The 19,438-nt window shown below is 40.8% G+C and overlaps 1 protein-coding gene across 3 annotated transcripts; it reads left to right on the plus strand.

Annotated features, from left to right (window-relative positions):
• The first annotated feature begins 1,764 nt into the window (after nucleotides 1-1,764).
• Nucleotides 1,765-18,272, plus strand: LOC106817998 (docking protein 3-like). 3 transcript variants are annotated; one of them, XM_014822702.1, is made up of 10 exons: nucleotides 1,765-2,118; nucleotides 5,363-5,446; nucleotides 6,551-6,814; nucleotides 8,953-9,058; nucleotides 13,133-13,307; nucleotides 13,780-13,903; nucleotides 14,428-14,540; nucleotides 14,926-15,131; nucleotides 15,941-16,101; nucleotides 16,684-18,272. In XM_014822702.1, exons 2-10 carry the CDS (start codon nucleotides 5,366-5,368, stop codon nucleotides 17,104-17,106), a joined length of 1,653 nt encoding a protein of 550 aa, XP_014678188.1. In that variant the 5' UTR covers nucleotides 1,765-2,118; nucleotides 5,363-5,365; the 3' UTR covers nucleotides 17,107-18,272. The 3 variants fall into 3 exon arrangements, with proteins under 3 accessions (XP_014678188.1, XP_014678189.1, XP_014678187.1); XM_014822703.1 differs by having other exon boundaries at nucleotides 1,765-2,114; XM_014822701.1 differs by having other exon boundaries at nucleotides 1,765-2,097.
• The last annotated feature ends 1,166 nt before the right edge of the window (nucleotides 18,273-19,438 follow it).

A 19,438-nucleotide genomic window follows, 5' to 3' on the forward strand; every position in this document is an offset into this window, starting at 1 on the left:
TACTACACTAAGTGAAAAAAAAATAGAAAGGTAATATATATTTCTGTGGTTTCTGCGAGGTGATCCGAGCTAGGTAATCTATCGTTATAATACAATATATATTATATGGTGAAATGTAATAAAACAAATGTACATAAACGAGGTGTACATATAGCATAATGCATTACAACGTAATTTTAGCCAATTTCTAGCCTGTTTTAATGTCGGCTATCAACGTTGAAACAACGTCGGCAACGTTGAAATGTCGACGTTGAAACAACGTTGACATTTCGACGTTGAATAAAATTGCAAATCCAGACATTTTTCAACGTCGTTTCAACGTTGATTGTCGACGTTGTTTCAACGTTGTTTCAACGTCTTTTGCCCGCTGGGAGCTACTTTATGGCATGTAAACGATACAAACAATAGTTGATACTTGCAATTAAAATGCGCAAAAATGACCCTTTTAGAGATCAAAAATACGAAAAGTTCTTACCGTGGGAGGGGGAGACCCCCCCACACCCTCCTGCCTCGGTCGCATCGCTCCCTCGCACACTCTTTAACCACGTCTGCCCGACACCTCATTTTTTAAACTGGATTTGCGCCCCTGCGAGTACTGAAACACAATTTGTTCTAAATTAACTTGACTGGCGACTTTACTTTAATTTGCGCTCTATCATCTACCCGTGTCGCCATGTGCTGTGTAGCGGCGTGACTATAGGCCTACGTACGGTTGGTGTCACACGGTGCGGTAACTCGGGGTGTCACCCCCATGGTATGGACCTTCTCCATTACCAGGCCATACAGAATCCTTAGTAATGTTTTTTGTACTAATGTTACTCGTAAATCGTAATTCCCGTAAAGTAAATTAACATGGAGTTTTAGCCTTGTAGGTATATATATTGATACAGTCCATGTAAGCCGGGCTTACGAAAAATGGTTTTGTTATTATAACTAACTACAGGAATATTTTTTTTTATAAAAAATTAACATTTCTGCTGAAACACTGCATAATAATAATTTTATAGACAGTCATTTTGGCGTTACGCCCTCTGATGGTGTCACCAGGTGCGTCCAGGTGGTGTCAGGTGGTCCTGGTGGTCCAGGTGGTCACGTGGTGTCACCAGGTGCGTTCCGCGCGCATCTCTCGCACCCCATTGTGACGCCACTGGTGCTGTGGGAGCAGGCGACTGCATCACAGGCACTTGAAGCGTTTCAATAAAATATAATGCTAAATAAATACGAAATCTATTTACTACCAAATTCTTAATGTTTCTATACTCTCTTTCACCTATTATTGCCAACAGTTTCCTGTAAATTACGTCCAAATCCTATATGTGCAACAAACACTAGCATTATATTTTATTGAAACGCTTGAAGTGCCTGTAGACTGCATGGCCGGGATGGCCATGCACCCACAAACATTTCGTCAGGTTTTGGGGAATATCTACAAGCACTCTTCATTTTTGCATGGTTTTGTCGGTTCGTCGATCTATGTGTAAATACAGCCTTTTGATCATAACGTTGCATGGCTATATAATAAATGACATGCATGATCCGCTCTAGATCATCGTGTTATTATGTATATCTGAAAATGTAGCACGCACCACGTGTGACCAGGAATATCGCCTATCAAGTTATTTCCACGGGGCTAGACGCCGCATATTCCAGCTATTATACGACTGAACTGATGCGGATAACTAAACACGGCGCTCTGAATAGCGCGTCGGCCCCGCGTTATTACCGTAATCCCACAATGCATTGCAGGCTACGGACTGTGCTTTGGACTGTGCTGCGCACATCCACAGGTGTGTAAAGTAAAAGTCACTTCCGCAAACTGACTACACACGGTTGTTGTTTTCAGTTGTACGGTCAGACGTGTTCGTCGTGGTGTGTAGTTGAAATCACTAAATTGAAGTGGAAGCAGAGAAATCAAAATAAAATTTAACTTGATTACAAAGCAAACAAATCAGGCACTGAGTCTCAGTCTGAGGCAGTAGCCTACGGAGTACCACATCACTATCTATGCAGAAGTTGACTGGAAGGCGAAAGGAATTTTTGTGCTAAAGATAATGGATTGCTGGAACATCACTCAGAGGTTGGAGTAATCAATCTGAGGTAGGTCAAGCTCAGAGGTAGGTAGGTGAATTATTTATCCGTCACACAGGTTTCACCGTTCTACACTAGTAACTACACTAGTAACTTTATCACTAGGTAGTGTAGACGTTCTTTTCGCCACGGGCACGGGTTACTGTTAGAGGCACATACCGGCCCCCACTTGGAACGTTTCAATGATACTCATAAATAAACACGAAATGTACCCGTATTTACTGTACCAGTCTTGTTTCTTTTGACTCTACTCTTTGTCGCCTAGTATTATTACTGATATTTTTTATGTAAATCACTAAATGTCGTTCAAATGCTCTGCAACACACAAGTAGACCCCACGCACGCGGCTGTGCACAAACAACAATAATATTATATATCCTACAGTTTCTAATTACGGCATTTGCAGGAAATTATCAGTATAGGCGAAATTAAGAGAGTAAAGAAACAGACTTTTGGTAGTAAATACATTTCGTGTTTTATTTACCATCATTTTATTATTGAAACGTTCCAAGCACCCGTTTTTAGAGGACTCCAAGTTCAAACTCAGTAGCATTACGCAGATGCATGCATATGTAATGCATATGATGATGATGTCCAGTGATAATGTCCAATGATAATGACATGATGATGTCCAATGACAATGCATATTAATATTATCAAGAGCTAATAATACCTAGAGTGTACAACGGAAAAACGGGAAAATAGTGCTATTTCACGACTACATTATTCTACTTTGCCTGCAAGTCTAGAATAATTTCATGGTATTGCATTAAGCAGAATTCTTTGCTCTCTAAAACAAGACAACCGCTTGTCAATACGATACTCCTAAGGCGGATATCGGGCTGCCTAAACCTGCCCTCCGCACATGCCAAAACGGCGCGCCTCGATGCACTTCTGGCAGCATCCTACACGCGGGTAAGCGATTTTGGCTATCCGGTTTCGCCGTCACGGACTTGGAGGCGTGATAATTGATTGTCATATGCCGGCAAATTTGGTAGCTGTTACTACTTAGTAGCTGAGCTGGGCGGTTGTAAAACTTGATGGAGGGCCGGCTGCCTATCATGACGGCCGTTAGCGCGTGCTAGGAAAGATAATTGGGAAGATAAGGGCATAGGCGATGCCCCGCGACATGTCACCTATGATAAGCCGAGCACCGTCCATTGCATAATATTTATCGCGGAAAAAACCGAACTTATCATGAAAGGCAAACGCTTAGCCGCGTGTAGGATGCTGGCAGAATGGATTCCGAGGGCGGGGCGTTGTCATGTGGGAAGGGGAGGTTTAGGAAGCGCGATATCTCCGGCCGTAGGGATATCGTATTGACAACGCGGTTGTCGTTGTTTAGAGAGCCAAAGATTCTGCCTTAATGGGCAATACATGAATTATCTAGACTCGTCAGGCAAAAGTAGAATAATGTAGTCGTGAAATAGCGCACTATTTTCCCGTTTTTCCGTTGTACACTCTAGGTATTATTAGCTCTTGATATTATTATGCATGCGTACGTATACTGCACACATGTATTACGGTCCATTATATCAGGAATAGATAATAGGGTCCCCTAATAGATTTCCTATTATCTACTCCTGATAACCTGATTATATATTACGCTTTGCTCCTGTGGCAAAGCGAAGGGCATGCAACACCGTATACGGGTAGAACTATGTATATTGCTATATATAACTTAGTTATAGTTATATTGTGCACGTGCTTTTTAATTTGTTCACAAATGCGAGAGTCATATACATAGCTATACATACACTTATCAGGAGTGTAGATATACGTAGATATCACTATATTATCAAGAGCTAATAAATACTATTCAGGGTTCTCCAAGCTTTTTCATTATAGCATGGCGGGGCTGCCTTTACGGTCCTAGTTTTAGCATTTTTTTAGGCTTAATTTTTACGCCCATGGCGGCTATGATATTTAGAGTGGGCGGTGGGCATTTTATGAATGGCGGGAGCTCGACGATAGCCTGGCGGGTCGCCAGGGTATAAGTGCTCTTGGAGAACCCTGCTATTAGCTATAATATTTATTCATTAGCTCTTGATATTATCAAGAGCGTATAAAGAAGGAGAGCGTACAACGGTAAAATGCTGAAACCATGTTTGGCAGGTATTAGTCGAATTAATAAATTTTTCCCGTTTATTTTGAGGCGATTCTTTGTAAGTAATATTGATCAGCTGTCCTACTTGTTAATATAAAAGCAAACGCATGTCCCTGACGATGCCTCTACGCTGAGATAATGAGGCGTGACAAATCTGGTATTTTCGCCGAAAAACTGACTCGAGATTAGCTTTTACTGGGGCGACTGTCTCTCGTTTTGTGCACTGTATGTTGCTTCCGGTCGGCCGAGCTGTGTAGCGCTGACTCGATACGTTATTGACTAGCAGGTGCATGTGACTACATGCCGCAGGCGTAAGGGGCGGCGGTCATCACCATGGCGATAAAAGTAACGAAACGTTTTTGTGGAGTTACTGGAAATGCGAAAGAAAGACTCGTAGAAAGGAAAGAATAAATTCATGGTCAATGAATGACGGAAACAGGCTAGGTTTCCCGATAGCTATCGCCAGAAGCGAGGAGTACAGTTGCAGCCACTGACGGTATCTGGCGAGTCGGTTTCGGCTTAAATACCAGATTTTCACCCTGCATTATCTGCAGCGTAGAGGCATCGTAGGGACCAAGCGGTTTGTTTTTATATAGTTAGCAATGTAGGACAGCTGATGCAATAATACCACAAAGAATCGTCAAAAATAAACGCGAGGGGGCAAAGTTTATTTTTAAATATTGCGACTAATACTTGTGCAGGCATGGGTTCTAGCATTTTCACCGTTGTACGGCTCTCCTTCTTATATACGCTCTGATATTATGACACTCTGATTCTAATTATTAATATTATCCTTACAAATTATCTTACAAATATTACTTAACAATTACAAAATTAATTTACAAAAATTAATGTACAGATTATTATTAAATTTTATCTTACAAATTTGCCTTATATTAACTCCTTGATATTTATGGAATCATTCATATTACTTACGAAATATAATTAATTATACATCACATGTTGTTTGTCTCTCACTTTTAAATGTATCTCCTCTTCTCTCTCTGCTCTCTCCTCGCTTCTCTCTCTCTCTCTCTCTCTCTCTCTTCTTCTCTCTCTCTCTCTCTCTCTCTCTCTCTCTCTCTCTCCCCCCTCTCTCTCTCTCTCTCTCTCTCTCTCTCTCTCTCTCTCTCTCTTTATATATATGGTATACTTGTTTTTCTTCAGAAAATGAGTATGATAGCAGATGAGTTACCAGTAAAGTCTGGCTTCCTGTATAGCCCCCAGCATAGAATCACAGGTATTTTAAAGGTAAGTGCTGTAACATCTAATGATGTAGAAATAGTTCCCAAATTGAATACACACCACAGCATTCACATTTCACCACATCACAGCTGACAAGTGCCATGGTTCCTCTCATTACTTACTGTAGTGTAAGTTGGTTGAATGATGTGCACTTGTGAATATAAACAGTGGCTGCCAGGCTACCTTAGTTGCTTTCATTCCCGTTACATGAATTCCAATTCTTATGTCTTGTACATTGCCCCCTGTCCTACTTAAAAAAGTGTTGCTGTGGGGCCTTTCTATAACAGAAATGTAGGCCTATGGCTTCATGCTCTGCCAAGTGGTGTCACTACCCTAAACCATCTGATTAAACCTGCAGTAACATTTGCCTCGCCAGGGTTCGTATAGGTCCTGGAAAACTGGGAAAGTCTCTTTACATTTTAAGTCATGTCATTGTTCTAGAAATTGCTATAAAATTGGGTGTTATTATTTTTTGGTTCTAGAAAATATTAATAATATGTCTATCTTGTCTAGGATGCATTAACATTTTCTTTATGCAAATAAATGTTTGTTTGTTAATCGTTGGTTGGGAAGCACATGGCACAAAGATTGTGTCAGGGTAAGATCTCATGGTCATGGTAAAATAGAAATGGAAAACCAGAAAAAAGCTTTGCCTCAGGTGTATGAACCTGCTTGCCCTAAAAAAGTAAAACTATTTTCCTGACAGCAGTAATCAGTGCTGTAATGGGAGCTTTACTAATCGATTACAATAACTAATATTGAAAGTGAGAATATTATGAGAAGGTCTATATTATGACACTCCTGCAGCTATTAGGTATCATAATCAGTAAGTGCGGCGATGTCTCGTAGTGTATCATTGTTGTATGTATTTTGGGAAGCAATTTTGTAGCGTAATTACAGTTTACTCTAACTAGAGTGTTACTAATGATACGGGGTATGGTGGTACTCTGAATAACCTATTTATTATTGTATCGTGTTTATTTCTTGTTTATTTTGCCATAAATAAAACTGCATATATATATACGTGTCTCTAATACAAGCGCGTGTGTTATGAGAGTTTACTTCGTAAATGCGCTCGTGTGTGAATATTGGCCACTTTGTGTACTGTAGCGAACATGGATGAAACGATACTATGGACTATTCGTGGCGAGCGACCATGGACGTCCGAGGCTCGAATATTCCGATTCGGAGGATCAGTTCTACGGAAGCCCGACGACACGGAAGCTGATTCCACTCGCGGATTGCGTGAAGGTCGTCGAGGTGCCACACAAGACGCAGGAGTTTGTGTTTGAGATTGCCACAGGTGCTAAGGTGCACCAGTTCTCGACGGAGAACATGCGGGAACTCAGGTCGTGGCTCCCCAGACTGCAGAAGGTATGTGTAGGGATGCGGCAGGCATGCAGGTGGTGTGCAGTGTAAATGATTGCAGTCCTAGACGTGATGCGGCCATGATGCCGAGGTGCGCCGAGGATTGACACTTTGTGTCTTCCAATCACAGCCTACGCCGCACCCGTGTTGATATATTTTTAAGGCAGGACCCATATTAGTACCAAATCGCCGATCTCACGAATTAGGGCATTCTGCTAGGCTAGAACGGTTTCCTACGATAGAGTTTGGCACAAAAACGAAAATATAAACGAAATGAAAACGAAATAAAAACGAAATAACACGCTGTTTGGCGCACTGCGCTATGTCCTGTTGCATTTTTGCATCTCCGTAATCAGAATAAGCCTCGCCTTCTTCGTTGATGGACTGAATGGGGCATCAACGACGTGACCCGTTACTGTGTGTAGCTGTTTGGCGAGACTGTTTGCTTTTCGTAAATAATGAAAGGCCCGGCCGATGCATTTTGCATCGAAGTGGAAAAATTCGGCATTTTTACCCGCTTTCGGAAGTGAACGAGTATTCATTGAACATTGAAGTTTTTCTTGAAATTCAAGAATTCCGAAAATCTCTGACCGCGCTACTCGATTGTTTTAGCCAATGAACGTAGCTGTGTGTGTGACGTCTTGCCAGCGCGCTTTATGCTTGGCTTAGCGGGCCTCGAAATGCATATCGGAGGCAGGCACCTCGCAACACGCCTGTTTGTTTACATATATAGCTTTGTGACATCAGGATGGGCGGTGTCGGGAGTTCTGCGATGATAACCTCGTAATTTCTTAGAATTTCTCAAGGTGCGTGGAACATTTTACCAATTTAGTGGTGTCAGTTAGTTATGGATATGTCACAGTAAGTACTAACCGTATATGTTTCACATACGTTCACCTATTTTGCACACAGGCAGTGGATCATTGCAAAACATTGTGTGAATATTTATTTTTATTGAGACGTTCCAAGTGCCTGTGCTTTTAACAGTCTTGTACGTCAATGCACGTGCGTCAAGCGCCACAAACTCAACACAATTTCATCTCTGTTATTGTTTACGCCTGAATGCGTGATTGATCAGGGAGGGGTGCATGTAAGAGGGAGACATTTTCTTTTGGGTTCCGAAAAACACAATTCCACTTGACAATTTCATGGGCCATTTCAATTGGAAGCTTTGCATAATGTACCCCCAAAAAGCCCTTTGACTGACTAGTCAAAAAATTGAAAGGTGTGTATATTGCTCTTATTTAGCCGCCGATAATTCTTATTTAGAACAAAGTCTTCATTGTTATCTTCTAAAACTACAGACCATCCGCTGACCGCTGTGGAGACGTGCGCCGGGCCTCGAATTTGGCGCATGTCTCCACTGCGGACAGCACTTCATACTTGAACATCCCCGCGGTCGCGTTCGCATATGATATCCCGCGGAACTGCGCGTCTCATCTGCGCGCAACGCTCAGGATCCACAGCAAAACTGTGCCACGCAATCTTGTATCATGTCTCTCTGGAACGTAGTAATTACTAGGAGACTGCTATCTTTGTAGAGCTGTAAATGAGCACATGCATATATAGGTTATTGTAGTACTTGTTTGCGTTGCGAGAGTTGATTGCAGGATAGACGCACTAAAATTGGTACACTTATAGTCAGTATTATTATGAACAAATATGTTGAATCAATTCATTATTTAGTTCAATGTATACCACTTCATGGTATTAGCTATATACCAGTTTATAGGTATGGTGTCAGTATTCTTTCCGGATTTCATCCGTAAATGATGATAAATAGTCACACCTATTTTGTTTTATTGTAGTCTAGAAGACACAATGTTTCTCTATCTGGGCACAGTACATGTAGTTTCACATGAAGCCATTTGTCACTCCAGATAATCTTCATTGCTTGTCACAGAGATTGGCAATATACTAAAAAATTATTCTGTAGTGTGTCGACTCTTCTGATGAGTGGTATGACCGACACTATCTCACATGTCTAATATTATCACTGGCAGTTAAAAACTTTGCCAATCACTGCAGCAAGCAACAAAAATTGTTTAGTGTGGTGTGGGCTTAAACCCAACGAATAGCCCTCCCCACGATGCCACTTATTTTTATTCACGCTTACCATATACCTTAACCATATATACATTCAGGTGCTGTTTGGAAGCAGTTGGTACTCGACCGATTACAGTGATGATTTTGATCAAGGGGATGATGACAGTGACTCTCTTGAATTCATTTCCAAAGATTTATTCTCAGGTAAGTGATATATATATATATGTATATATATATATATATATATATATGTGTGTGTGTGTGTGTGTGTGTGTAAATACATTTTATGTGTGTATATATGTGTGTGTATGTATGTATGCGTGTGTGTGTGCGTGCGTGCGTGCATGCGTGCGTGCGTGCGTGCATGCGTGTTACTGATTTTGCCAACTCCATCTCCATCATCTGGTTTATTGATGGATCCCAGCCACAGTATTAATGTTCTAATACTATATAATGTCACTTGCTATTTAGTATATATAATGTAATATCAAGTCAGTTAGGATTTGCAGTCAAACTTTTGTGTACGTGGGCAGGAAGAACTTATTGGTTGTTATCTCTGGCCTACTTTTCTTTTATGCTTCCTGATGTGTATTCCCAACATATCGATTGTGTTAGTTTTATGGAGTCGATTATGTTATTGTTCTCATGTAGAAAGCGTTTTGTTTGTGCTCAGTTCGGTTATTTTGCAGTTCGTTCATCATTGTAAATACATTAAGTGAAGACTATACACGCACACACACACGATATAGTTGCTGGTGTCATTGGCCCCTTCCAGTATTCACAGTATCCCGGGAAGGAAATGACCTACAAATTGGAGCAATTTTTCTGGACATGGCTTGTTTTTTTTAGCCTTGTCCTGTTATTTTTTGTTACTCAGTCAAAAGAGTGTGAAATGTGCTTTCGATTGATGTGCATGGCCTTAATAGCCGTCTGGAAACGTTTTGACCGTCAAGAGAAAGCTCTCTCTACTCCGTGTGACTGTTAAAATTTCCCCCTATTGGCTATAGACACTTGTTGTGACCTCTGTTCGATTTCTCCTGCCCTCACTTTGTCTTCAGCGTGGGCAGTTTAAATCTGCTGACATGTTGAATACGTAGTTGTGATTGCCCATTCATAAGATCACAAAGATCGCATTGTTCATGCATCTAAATGTGTTGAATAGACACAGTTACAGGTAAAACACGTTTTTAATGCTGGTAATAATGGGATTTTGTGCAAATCCCTATAATCGTAACAGAGTGCAGGTATTTTGAGTGTACGGTTCTCAACAGTCTCTGTATGTGAGTGTGCTGTTAGTTTACTCTAAGGCAGGCTACATGGTGACAGCAATTTGGTTAGTAGGGGTCAATATTTTGATGCTATTGTATCCAAGATTTTTTGCCACAAATATTTAAAAAAAAAGCATTTTGATGACTTCTGATTCCACTTCAAAATTTGTGTCTATAACCATAACTTTGAATATGACTATAACCATGAACATATGTATATGACATCTGTCTCATGACATACATATATATGTTCATGCTGTAACCGTACATGTAAATATAACTGTAACTAACCTTACCTGTATGATCTGCTGTATCTGTAACTGTAATTGTAACTGCAAATGCATCTGCAACTGCAACTACAACTACACCTACAACTGTGACTACAACCGTTACCATTTCATTACTATTACCATAACTACCAATATAACTACAACATATAATGGTGTTTACATATTTCGATATATGCTTGTTTAGGTTGAACCCTTCAGTTAAACAAGTAAATCTACACAATTTTACATTGGGTATGAACTCTACAGAAGAGTTTCACGCATGTTGGTTTTCACAGCCAAGATTCCTCGATGCGTTGAGAATGCCCTCATTGCACTCGTACATGCAAGTTTTCAGGAGAGCAGTTTGCATTGTCAGTTTTTATTCATGCGTATCCCATCGGATCAAAACGCGACCAAGGATTATCCAAGGTTTTCCTACAACTCGGAAAAACATTTTTTGTTGAGTCAATTAAATCTTGTTAATTCCCGGGGATTAAACCTTGAAAATGATGCGTAAACATGAGTGACGTGAGTAAAATAGTAATGATAAGGAAGTGCTCATGCATCGTTGGAAGCGGAAGCATGCAAACAATGGCTTAGGTGCGCCAGCATTGTGGGAGAGCCTCGCAAATCCAGATTATCATGATCATTGGCTTGTCATGCAACTTATGTATTGCGACTATAGTTATACGTGGCTGCCAGGGAGTTTCTGGTGGAAGCAAACCGTGCCCTAGATTATTTAACGCGTTAATGAGTTGATAAGTATAATTTTGCCTGCCTTGTCTTGTAAGTGACAACTGTTATTTGGGCCAATCCGTGCGGTTTAAACCGTCAATTTAAAATGATATTTTTGGTTGGCCTGATTCATGTGTTTTATAAAGTAAAAAATCGTAACATAAGGAGATGTTATTGCACAAACAAATTTAAGACAAAAATTCCAGTGTTTCACTGACGTGAGGAAACGTTAATTATAGTAAGTGGGGTTGTGCTCGCGTGCGTGCGTGCGTGCATGTGTGTGTGTGCGCGCATGTGTGTGTGTGCGCGCGTGTGGGCGGGCGGGCGGATGAGCGAGCGTGTGTGGGTGGGTGTTTGAGTGAGTGAGTGAGTGAGTGAGTGAGTAAGGGAGTGAGTGAGTGAGTGAGCGTGAGAGCGTGCGTGCGTGCCGTGCGAGTAAGTGGTTAACATATTATATACTATTTACAAAGATTTATAACGTTACTGCTACTGGTAATTCAGGGTTATTTCCCAGATAATATTGTGGTGCTGGCTATTTAATTGGATGCATAATTATGATGATATTGACGATTGAGAATCAAATTGCTATGTGTGTAGGTTTATGTAATTACGAATACACAGTTGTAAATCCTTAAATTTGGATAGATTACAACACTAGCAGAAAAGCGATCCATGTTTAAGTATGCAATCTGTAGTTTTGCTCACATGGTGCAGTATAAGTAATCCGACCAAATGAAATTGTAGGTACTGATAGTACTACTCACCCCACCTAGGTGAGTAGAAATATGCCTAGTGTTGTAATTAGGCAATTAGATATGTGAGTTGCCATTAACACGTTTTTAGAGTGCATAATTTTGATAAATTCAGGTCAATTTAGTGCAAATAATTGCATGCTAAGTAGGTTACAAAACTCATCGAGTGCATGCTTGTCTTTAGTGTGTCTTTACCACCACCACAGCTAGACAGAAATCCTCTGGATATAGAACAAGTTTTTTAGAAATAAATCTGAACAATTTTGATGGGTCAGCATACAGAAAATATACTAGTCTACTAAATCTGCTAGAAATCTACATCTAATCAGGTAAATGCTATATTTAGTTATTTAGCCAGTGTTCAAGCACTATGCAATCAGACCAGCAGTTGGTTGAAATAATATTAAAATGGTATTACCCCGGTCTGCAACGACTTGTGTTGTTTCATTGACAAAAACAAATGACATTAGAATACTATTCTTGTGACATATTTTTTGTTTATTAAATGTCATACCTACTTTGTTTTCACATGATGGCATTTAGAATAAGTTTTCTGCATTCATTTTGAACTGATATACATGGGATTAAACCATCCAGGTACCTGTATGGCAGGGATGAGTTCCAATTCTAGAAGACCATTATAAATTCATTAGTGCCAGCTAGAATTCCCAAAATTTTGTGCGTGCAGCCAACAAGCCACTAGCACAGCTAGGGGGGATGTGTACTGCAGAGACAGCACGTGATTTCCTGAATGGGCCACGTAGCATATGAAATAGTTTTTTTCACGTACGCTGTGTATGTAAAACGATTTGTAGGAGTTTGCTGTACACATTTGGGGGGGCATACCCGGACATATTGCAGTTACAATGCGTGTGTCATCATTAAACACATACTGTGATGTACAGCCCCATTGACACACGTGCACATGTTAAGACGTAAGATGTTAATCTGTGAACGTTTTTGGCTGTGACTCAAAATTTTAGCCTAAAAGCTAGCTCGATGATTCATAGTCTCCGTCACGGTTGGTCCATATGGAAAACTTTGGACAGTCACTGCATGTAGACCTTTGTTAGTCTACTTCAAATGGACTGGCAGCCCAAGTTATGGTTCACCATTCAGGGATTCAGAACCATAACTCCTGAATTGTGTTGCACAGGGCCTTCTTAATGTAGAACGAGATCCCTTTAAAAACTTATTTACAGTTATTACACCTACTTACTTACATTACAACCACTTACTTTTACTCTTACATAGATACATGTACGAGTCAGCGGTCCTATGCAGTCGATGAGTTTATGGTGGAGATGCTGAACAGCGAGGCTTCGAAACGTTGTGGCCTGCATGGAACCTACCTATTGCAAGTTCTTTCGGACAGAGTGACCATGAGACGTCCCTTTAAGTGCGATGTCATCCTGGTGTGGCCTTACAAGTGAGTGCTTTGTGTTATTCACTGATCCGGTTCACTCTCTGCGACCCTTTTGTGTTCATTCATGTGGGCTGAGGGTTGTTGTGAAGTAAAAAAAAAAACGATTAAGAATTCTATAATGAAATACTGAATACTATGATGAAATACTGATGTACTGAAATAATGAATGCGCTATACTGAACTACCAATACTGAAGTACTCTAAGTACAACTATTTCTGGTATTTATAGAATACATTATTCAAGGACAAAACGAGTCCCTGCATACTCCGTCTAGAGATTACATCATTTTAAGTGCATTGCAATGAATTAACTGCAAACATATACTTCTGAACTTCTATCATGGCGGCCGTCTGATTCTGAATTCCCAACAGGACCAAAACACTGCATATCGTCCAATCAATGTTAAGTAGAATATAATCGCATAGGCGCTATTAACTAGTAAGCATAAATAGTAAGCATAACTGCATGTTTCAGGTTGATACGGAAATATGGCAAGCTGAAGGGATCATTTAATTTTGAAGCGGGCAGACGGTGTGAATCTGGCCAGGGAGTCTTTGCATTTGCCACGGACCATGGGCAGGAAGAATCCATCTTCAATGTGAGGAAATTTAACGTTTGTATAGCAAACAGTACAGAGAAGTATGTGCATTGTTGGAAACCATTTTCAAGAATATTTAGCATATAGGTTTCAATATAGTGATACTGCATTTGCTGACACCATGTAGTACTAGTAGTTAGATTTGGTGACTGGGAATTCCTGTATAACAGTGATATGGGGCAAATATCCAGAAGTATACAGATGCTGCAGCACATGATAATTATTCAGTTGACACAAAGTGAAAACCCAGAAAAGTAATTACTCTAGAGGACACTGAGTATAAAAATACATTGAATTTCTTACATATTTTAGAAAATGGTATTCCCATCAACAGTTTACATGGTTTCTTTCAACAACTTCGCACAATCAGTTATCATAGATAAGGTTTCAGAATGAAACACTTCCCACGTCTTAGGTCCATAACTGCAGATTCTTCCACTTGGTCAGGTTAATAGTATCTAGCATGGAAGTTGCATTGTGTGTTTGTATACATTCTAGATGCAGCGGGTTATTTGTGCTTGCAGTTGCTGAGAACTAAATCTAGGATGAGCAATCTGCAGGAGTCGAACCTAGGTGTCAACCAGGCAGAGCTTCCCCCGCTCAGTCAATCAACTTTGATCTCGGCTCGTGAGCCAAGGTTTGTTGCAAAGTGTTTGACTAGTACTAGTAGCTTGTCAATTCTACCTATTCAAATTGCAAGATAAGCGAAGTCAATCAGAAAAGTTGTTATGTATTATTTGTTTGTGAATTCATGAGTCGCTTCTAACCAGTGTTATGCATGCTGTCTGGGTAGTAAACATATAACACATTTCACGAGGGTTTTCTGGAAGCATTTTCTTATTAAAAAAGTAATGCCCTATTTTTTTGGTATGTGCAGATTGAAGTTGGCAAGACCTTCCCACCCAACAGGATGGTTGAAGAATGATAAATTTCACACAATTTCTAATAACTCGAAAATTTATTAATGTATTAATAATTCTAAAATATGCCATTGTTTTTTCTCACTCTCTCTCATCGGATAGAATTTTGGGAGCGAAGGTCATGCCGGACTATGACGATGTTGACAAGATCCCTGTAGGTTCAAAGGGATACCAAGCATGTGAGCTAATAGTCAGTGGGATGTCTCCCACGATGATGTCACACACCGAGATGTCACACACTGGCACGTCACATGCCGAGAGCGGTGACGACAGTCATATATACGATGAACCGGACGAGTCTCCGCCAGGTATGTGCACATGCTGTGTTTAAAGTCGCCTACATAGTCAGACCTTGTGTTTTAAGGTGCGCGATCGCCTCGATTGATCAGGAGAAGTGCGAAAAAACGCGCATCTAAGCATTATCAAAACGCTCACCTTTTTTTTCCTTTTTTGTGTGTTTTATTTTTCATGTTTTATTTTTCATTAATTCCACTTATAAACTCGAAGATAAACGCAAACGGTTGTAAACATCACGGACATTGCCGGAAGTCGGTTCACATGTTTATAACGACAGTCGCAAAGCGCTCTAGAACGACGAATGTGATTGGTTGTATTTTTAGATAAAGTTTTAATAGTCTGCTTTGAAAAATTGAGTGTTGTTTCTTTTTGACTAAATATGCTAAATGTGTGATTCAAGTTATGCACATGTTCAAGAACTGGTATTTTGTTAGATGAAAAAAAAATCACATAAACAATGTCAAAATTAAGAGCAATTTTTATGCAGAGCTAATTTTTATCTCAAAATGCTGGAAATGGCATTTCATGAGGTCTAGTTTTCAAATTTTTTTTCTGGGGGCATGCCCCCGAACCCCCCTAGTTTGCCTCGTGCCCTGTGGGCACTCCGATGCAAACCACACACCTCGGTGAGCCAAGGTGTGCGATTTTTCACTTGCCTGCCTTTTCCAAAACACAAGGACTGCATATAGTCTATTTGGAGCCGTAACTACCCGCGTAGACCCATGTGTTTATGCATTGGGATGCTATTGCGTTGACATAGGCAGCATGAGTTTTTCAAATGTATCTGTGAAGGTATGTTAGCAGGTGGCCTTTCTTGCAGGTTTAATAAAACATTTTGAGGAGGGTAGTAATGACCAGTATGCATACACTATCGACCGTCTTGATGGGCCAGCAGATGCGTGGAAACATCAAGGGAGAGATGACTCTTGCAATGACCGTGTTGTTCTGAATGGAGACCGACCGTCTGTGCCAGAGTCCAGGGTTTGTATTCATAGTGAAATAGAACTATTATGCTTCAATCGTTAACTAATCTTTCAATGCACAATTTGAATCTGTGCAGGTATGAAACAAGTAGTTTTTATGTGTGGATTATTTGTGATCAAGTGCAAAGACAAGCGATATTTCCACATTATCATAGGGAAGCACTAACTGGTATGCTGCTGTTACTGGCAATGCTAATAAGGCTGACAACTTTTGCAAAAAAATCCATCACGATGGTGATGACGGCAAATTTTGTTCTTACCATGTTCATAAAAAATATCATGCTTCTCAATCTTCTTCGTCTTGGGTCACTACACTACACTCGGGCCAGCCACTGCAGCACACACGACTTGGCACGGTGGTTGAAAGCCTCAAGGTCTCCAGGGCTACATGGCTCTGGCAATAGGGGGCATTTCAGGAGATGTCCCATAGTCTGGTCCTCCCCGCAGTCGCATTCGATTGGGCCATCTTCAGTGTATCCCTATTTCTGCATGAGTGCCCTACATCGACCAAACCCTGTCCTGAGGCGATTTAGGCTTCTCAATGAAACGCATGCGCTCATATGTATGATCACTTTGGCAGGTGAAACAGATAGCGAGAGTGCTGTCACAGCAAGTGGCGGCCACCGCAGAAAGCAACGCTCAGAGAGCGAGGCAGCAGCAAGACGCGGGCAGCCATCCGAACAGATGCGTGACAACGAGCGGTCCATGTGTGAACGGTAAGCCCCTGCCTCCCATGAAGCCACCAAAGAAGACTGAATCATTACTCCGGAGGATGGCGCTGCAGCAAGAGCAGCTTCGTGACTACGACAGCCTCGACTTACACCAGGAGAGGGCGCCACTGGCTCAGAAGCGGGACGAGGTGGACGAATATGACAGGCTCGACATCCTGGAGAGGGCGCCGCTGGCGGCGACGTGTGCATCCGAGAACGTGTACGAGCGGCTGAAGATGGCGCAGCCGACGCTGGGCGAATACCGCGATCCGGCGGATGCCGTCGTGCGCTGACTTTACTTGACCTGCATGGTATGTTGACCTTACGTGACCTGCATGGTATGTTGACCTTATGTGACCTGCATGGTATGTTGACCTTACGTGACCTGCATGGTATGTTGACCTTATGTGACCTGCATGGTATGTTGACCTTACGCGACCTGGTACGCTGATGTCACACAACCTGGAGTTACCTTACTTGGAGTTTACCATGTGCAGCTAGGGTGATGTTTGGATGCAGTCCTGTATCAGTCATATTAGGCAGGGTTCTCCTCAGGAACTTCAGAAGACAGGTTAGTCAATCAGGCAATTCATCCCCGATTGCTAATCGGAGTCAATTGCGTGTGCTGTACGCGCCTCCACTGCGCAGGTAAACTCGATCAGTGCATATAGGTATACATCAAGCTGTAAAAACAGTATGACTGCATTGGAATTGTCAAACGTAAACACAGTTAGAAATGAAAGCATGTCGATTAGACTGTAAAGGCATGTTGGAGGATTTATGGGATGTTGCAAACTAGCTTTAGCTTTGAAGGCATGTTGGACCCAGCATGTATGTATGACCTGGGGAGAACCCTGTTAGGATTAACATTAGTCTTCTTGATGTATAGCCAGAGTACAAGCAATCATGTGATGTGACCGAGCAGGTCTTGAAAAGAGTTATCACAATGTCTTATGCGCTATGTTAATACTTCCTGTAATTCTTTTTCAAATATTTTATATTTTGTAAATTTGTGCGATAGTAGAGACTAGTGCTGTATAATAAATCATATTAATATATGGGATTTTTTAAGGGGGCATTATTGCGTTATTCAACCACCGTACATGCAATAATAATGTAGTAGTATGTTGCTAACCCCAACAAATTTTTGTGCTTCCTAGTACTTGAGTTACCCTAGAATATCCTGGCGACCTTAGCATTTTTATTGCATAAAAAAATCAGGCTTAGAGCACCCATGGTGTGTTGGGTACCCATTGTAACACCTCGGATGTTACAATACAATGATCACATATCTTCCTTTCCATTCCTTTCTTCCTTTCCGATTCCTTTTTCTCTTGGATAATAGACAGGGCTGTGGATCCACTTGTACCACCAGGTAGTGAGCTTGTGAGTGGAGCAGGGTCTAGTGTCCACTCTGAACAGATGCATGCAAAGCAGAATAAAAATAGTTTGAAAACTCCATTCTGTTATAAAAATTGCGTTTGTGTATTTGTGTGTGTACGTGCATATTCATGCATGCATGCATGCGTGTTTTAGTTGTGCAATGGGTGTCAACGTTGTGGCATTATTTTTCATAGTTGCCAAGTTTGACAGTATTATGTGTGTTTACTGTGTTCCATAGTTGAAAGTTAATTTAATCTTTCATGGTACAAGTCTGTTTTATTTATACTTGATTGTCCATTTGGCCATTTCAGTGTTTTGCCAATTCCAAAAAGCAAGGGCCTACTACCCTACCGTAACTTTTATTTCAATGTGACTGGAAGCAAACCTGTAACTTTGTTTGGCCTAATAGTAAAATGTAAACATGTGAAATGGCATCACACCTTGCATATATATGCAAAAAAGCCACTTTCCATCGTACTATCCCTTGTTAAAATGATTACATTGCTTTTTATCATGCTAGCTAACAATGTGGTGGGTGCTGGCACAAATATTCCCAATACAATGTCAATACAGTTTCACTGTGAACATATCTATATGCGAGTATATATATATATATATGAGCATGCTTTTACTTTTAAATTTTTACAAAATATAAACTATGACGTAGGCAAGTATTTGGATGATCAAGTGTAGAGGTAACAAGACATTGTTGATGCCCTGTACCAGCCAGCTTTAATCACATGGTGATGAGAGGTGATCACGTGTGGATTCTTATTTGTCAAATAATTGTTTACTGCTACTGTACATGTGAGTGAATGGCAATCAGGGAAATGTGTAAATGCCAGTTGTGTTGAAGTCACGATTGCAAAATACATATTATATCATCAATTACATACGTGAGATAGAAAGATTATTTTTCTATCCATTTAAAATACGAAGTGGCTATATGCCTGGCAGCCGGGCACAGTCTTCGATTTCCTAAATGCCCGGCAGTTTTTAATTTTCGTTGATTTCTCAAGTAAACAGTGTACTACGTGATCCAAAGTATTCTACATTTGTTTAGAAATGTCAAGCGATTTTCGTTAGAGCTGTATATTCGAACTAGCCCAATTCTCCTAGCTTCGGATCACTGAGCGAACGAACTCGCAATCGACACTTAGAAAATATCCGACGGCTGCCGGGCACGGTCTTCGATTTCCTAAATGCCCGGCATTTTTTTATTTTCGGTGATTTCTCAAGTAA

Source organism: Priapulus caudatus, unplaced genomic scaffold, assembly GCF_000485595.1.
Source record: "Priapulus caudatus unplaced genomic scaffold, Priapulus_caudatus-5.0.1 Scaffold1969, whole genome shotgun sequence".
Taxonomy (NCBI): domain Eukaryota; kingdom Metazoa; phylum Priapulida; class Priapulimorpha; order Priapulimorphida; family Priapulidae; genus Priapulus; species Priapulus caudatus.

Excerpts from the sequence above, each read along its gene's own strand:
- LOC106817998 (XM_014822702.1), top strand. The coding sequence starts at position 5,366 with ATGAGTATGATAGCAGATGAGTTACCAGTAAAGTCTGGCTTCCTGTAT. Across the intron at positions 13,308-13,779 it reads ATCCTGGTGTGGCCTTACAA|GTTGATACGGAAATATGGCA; the intron begins GTGAGTGCTTTG and ends TGCATGTTTCAG. Across the intron at positions 15,132-15,940 it reads ACCGGACGAGTCTCCGCCAG|GTTTAATAAAACATTTTGAG; the intron begins GTATGTGCACAT and ends CCTTTCTTGCAG.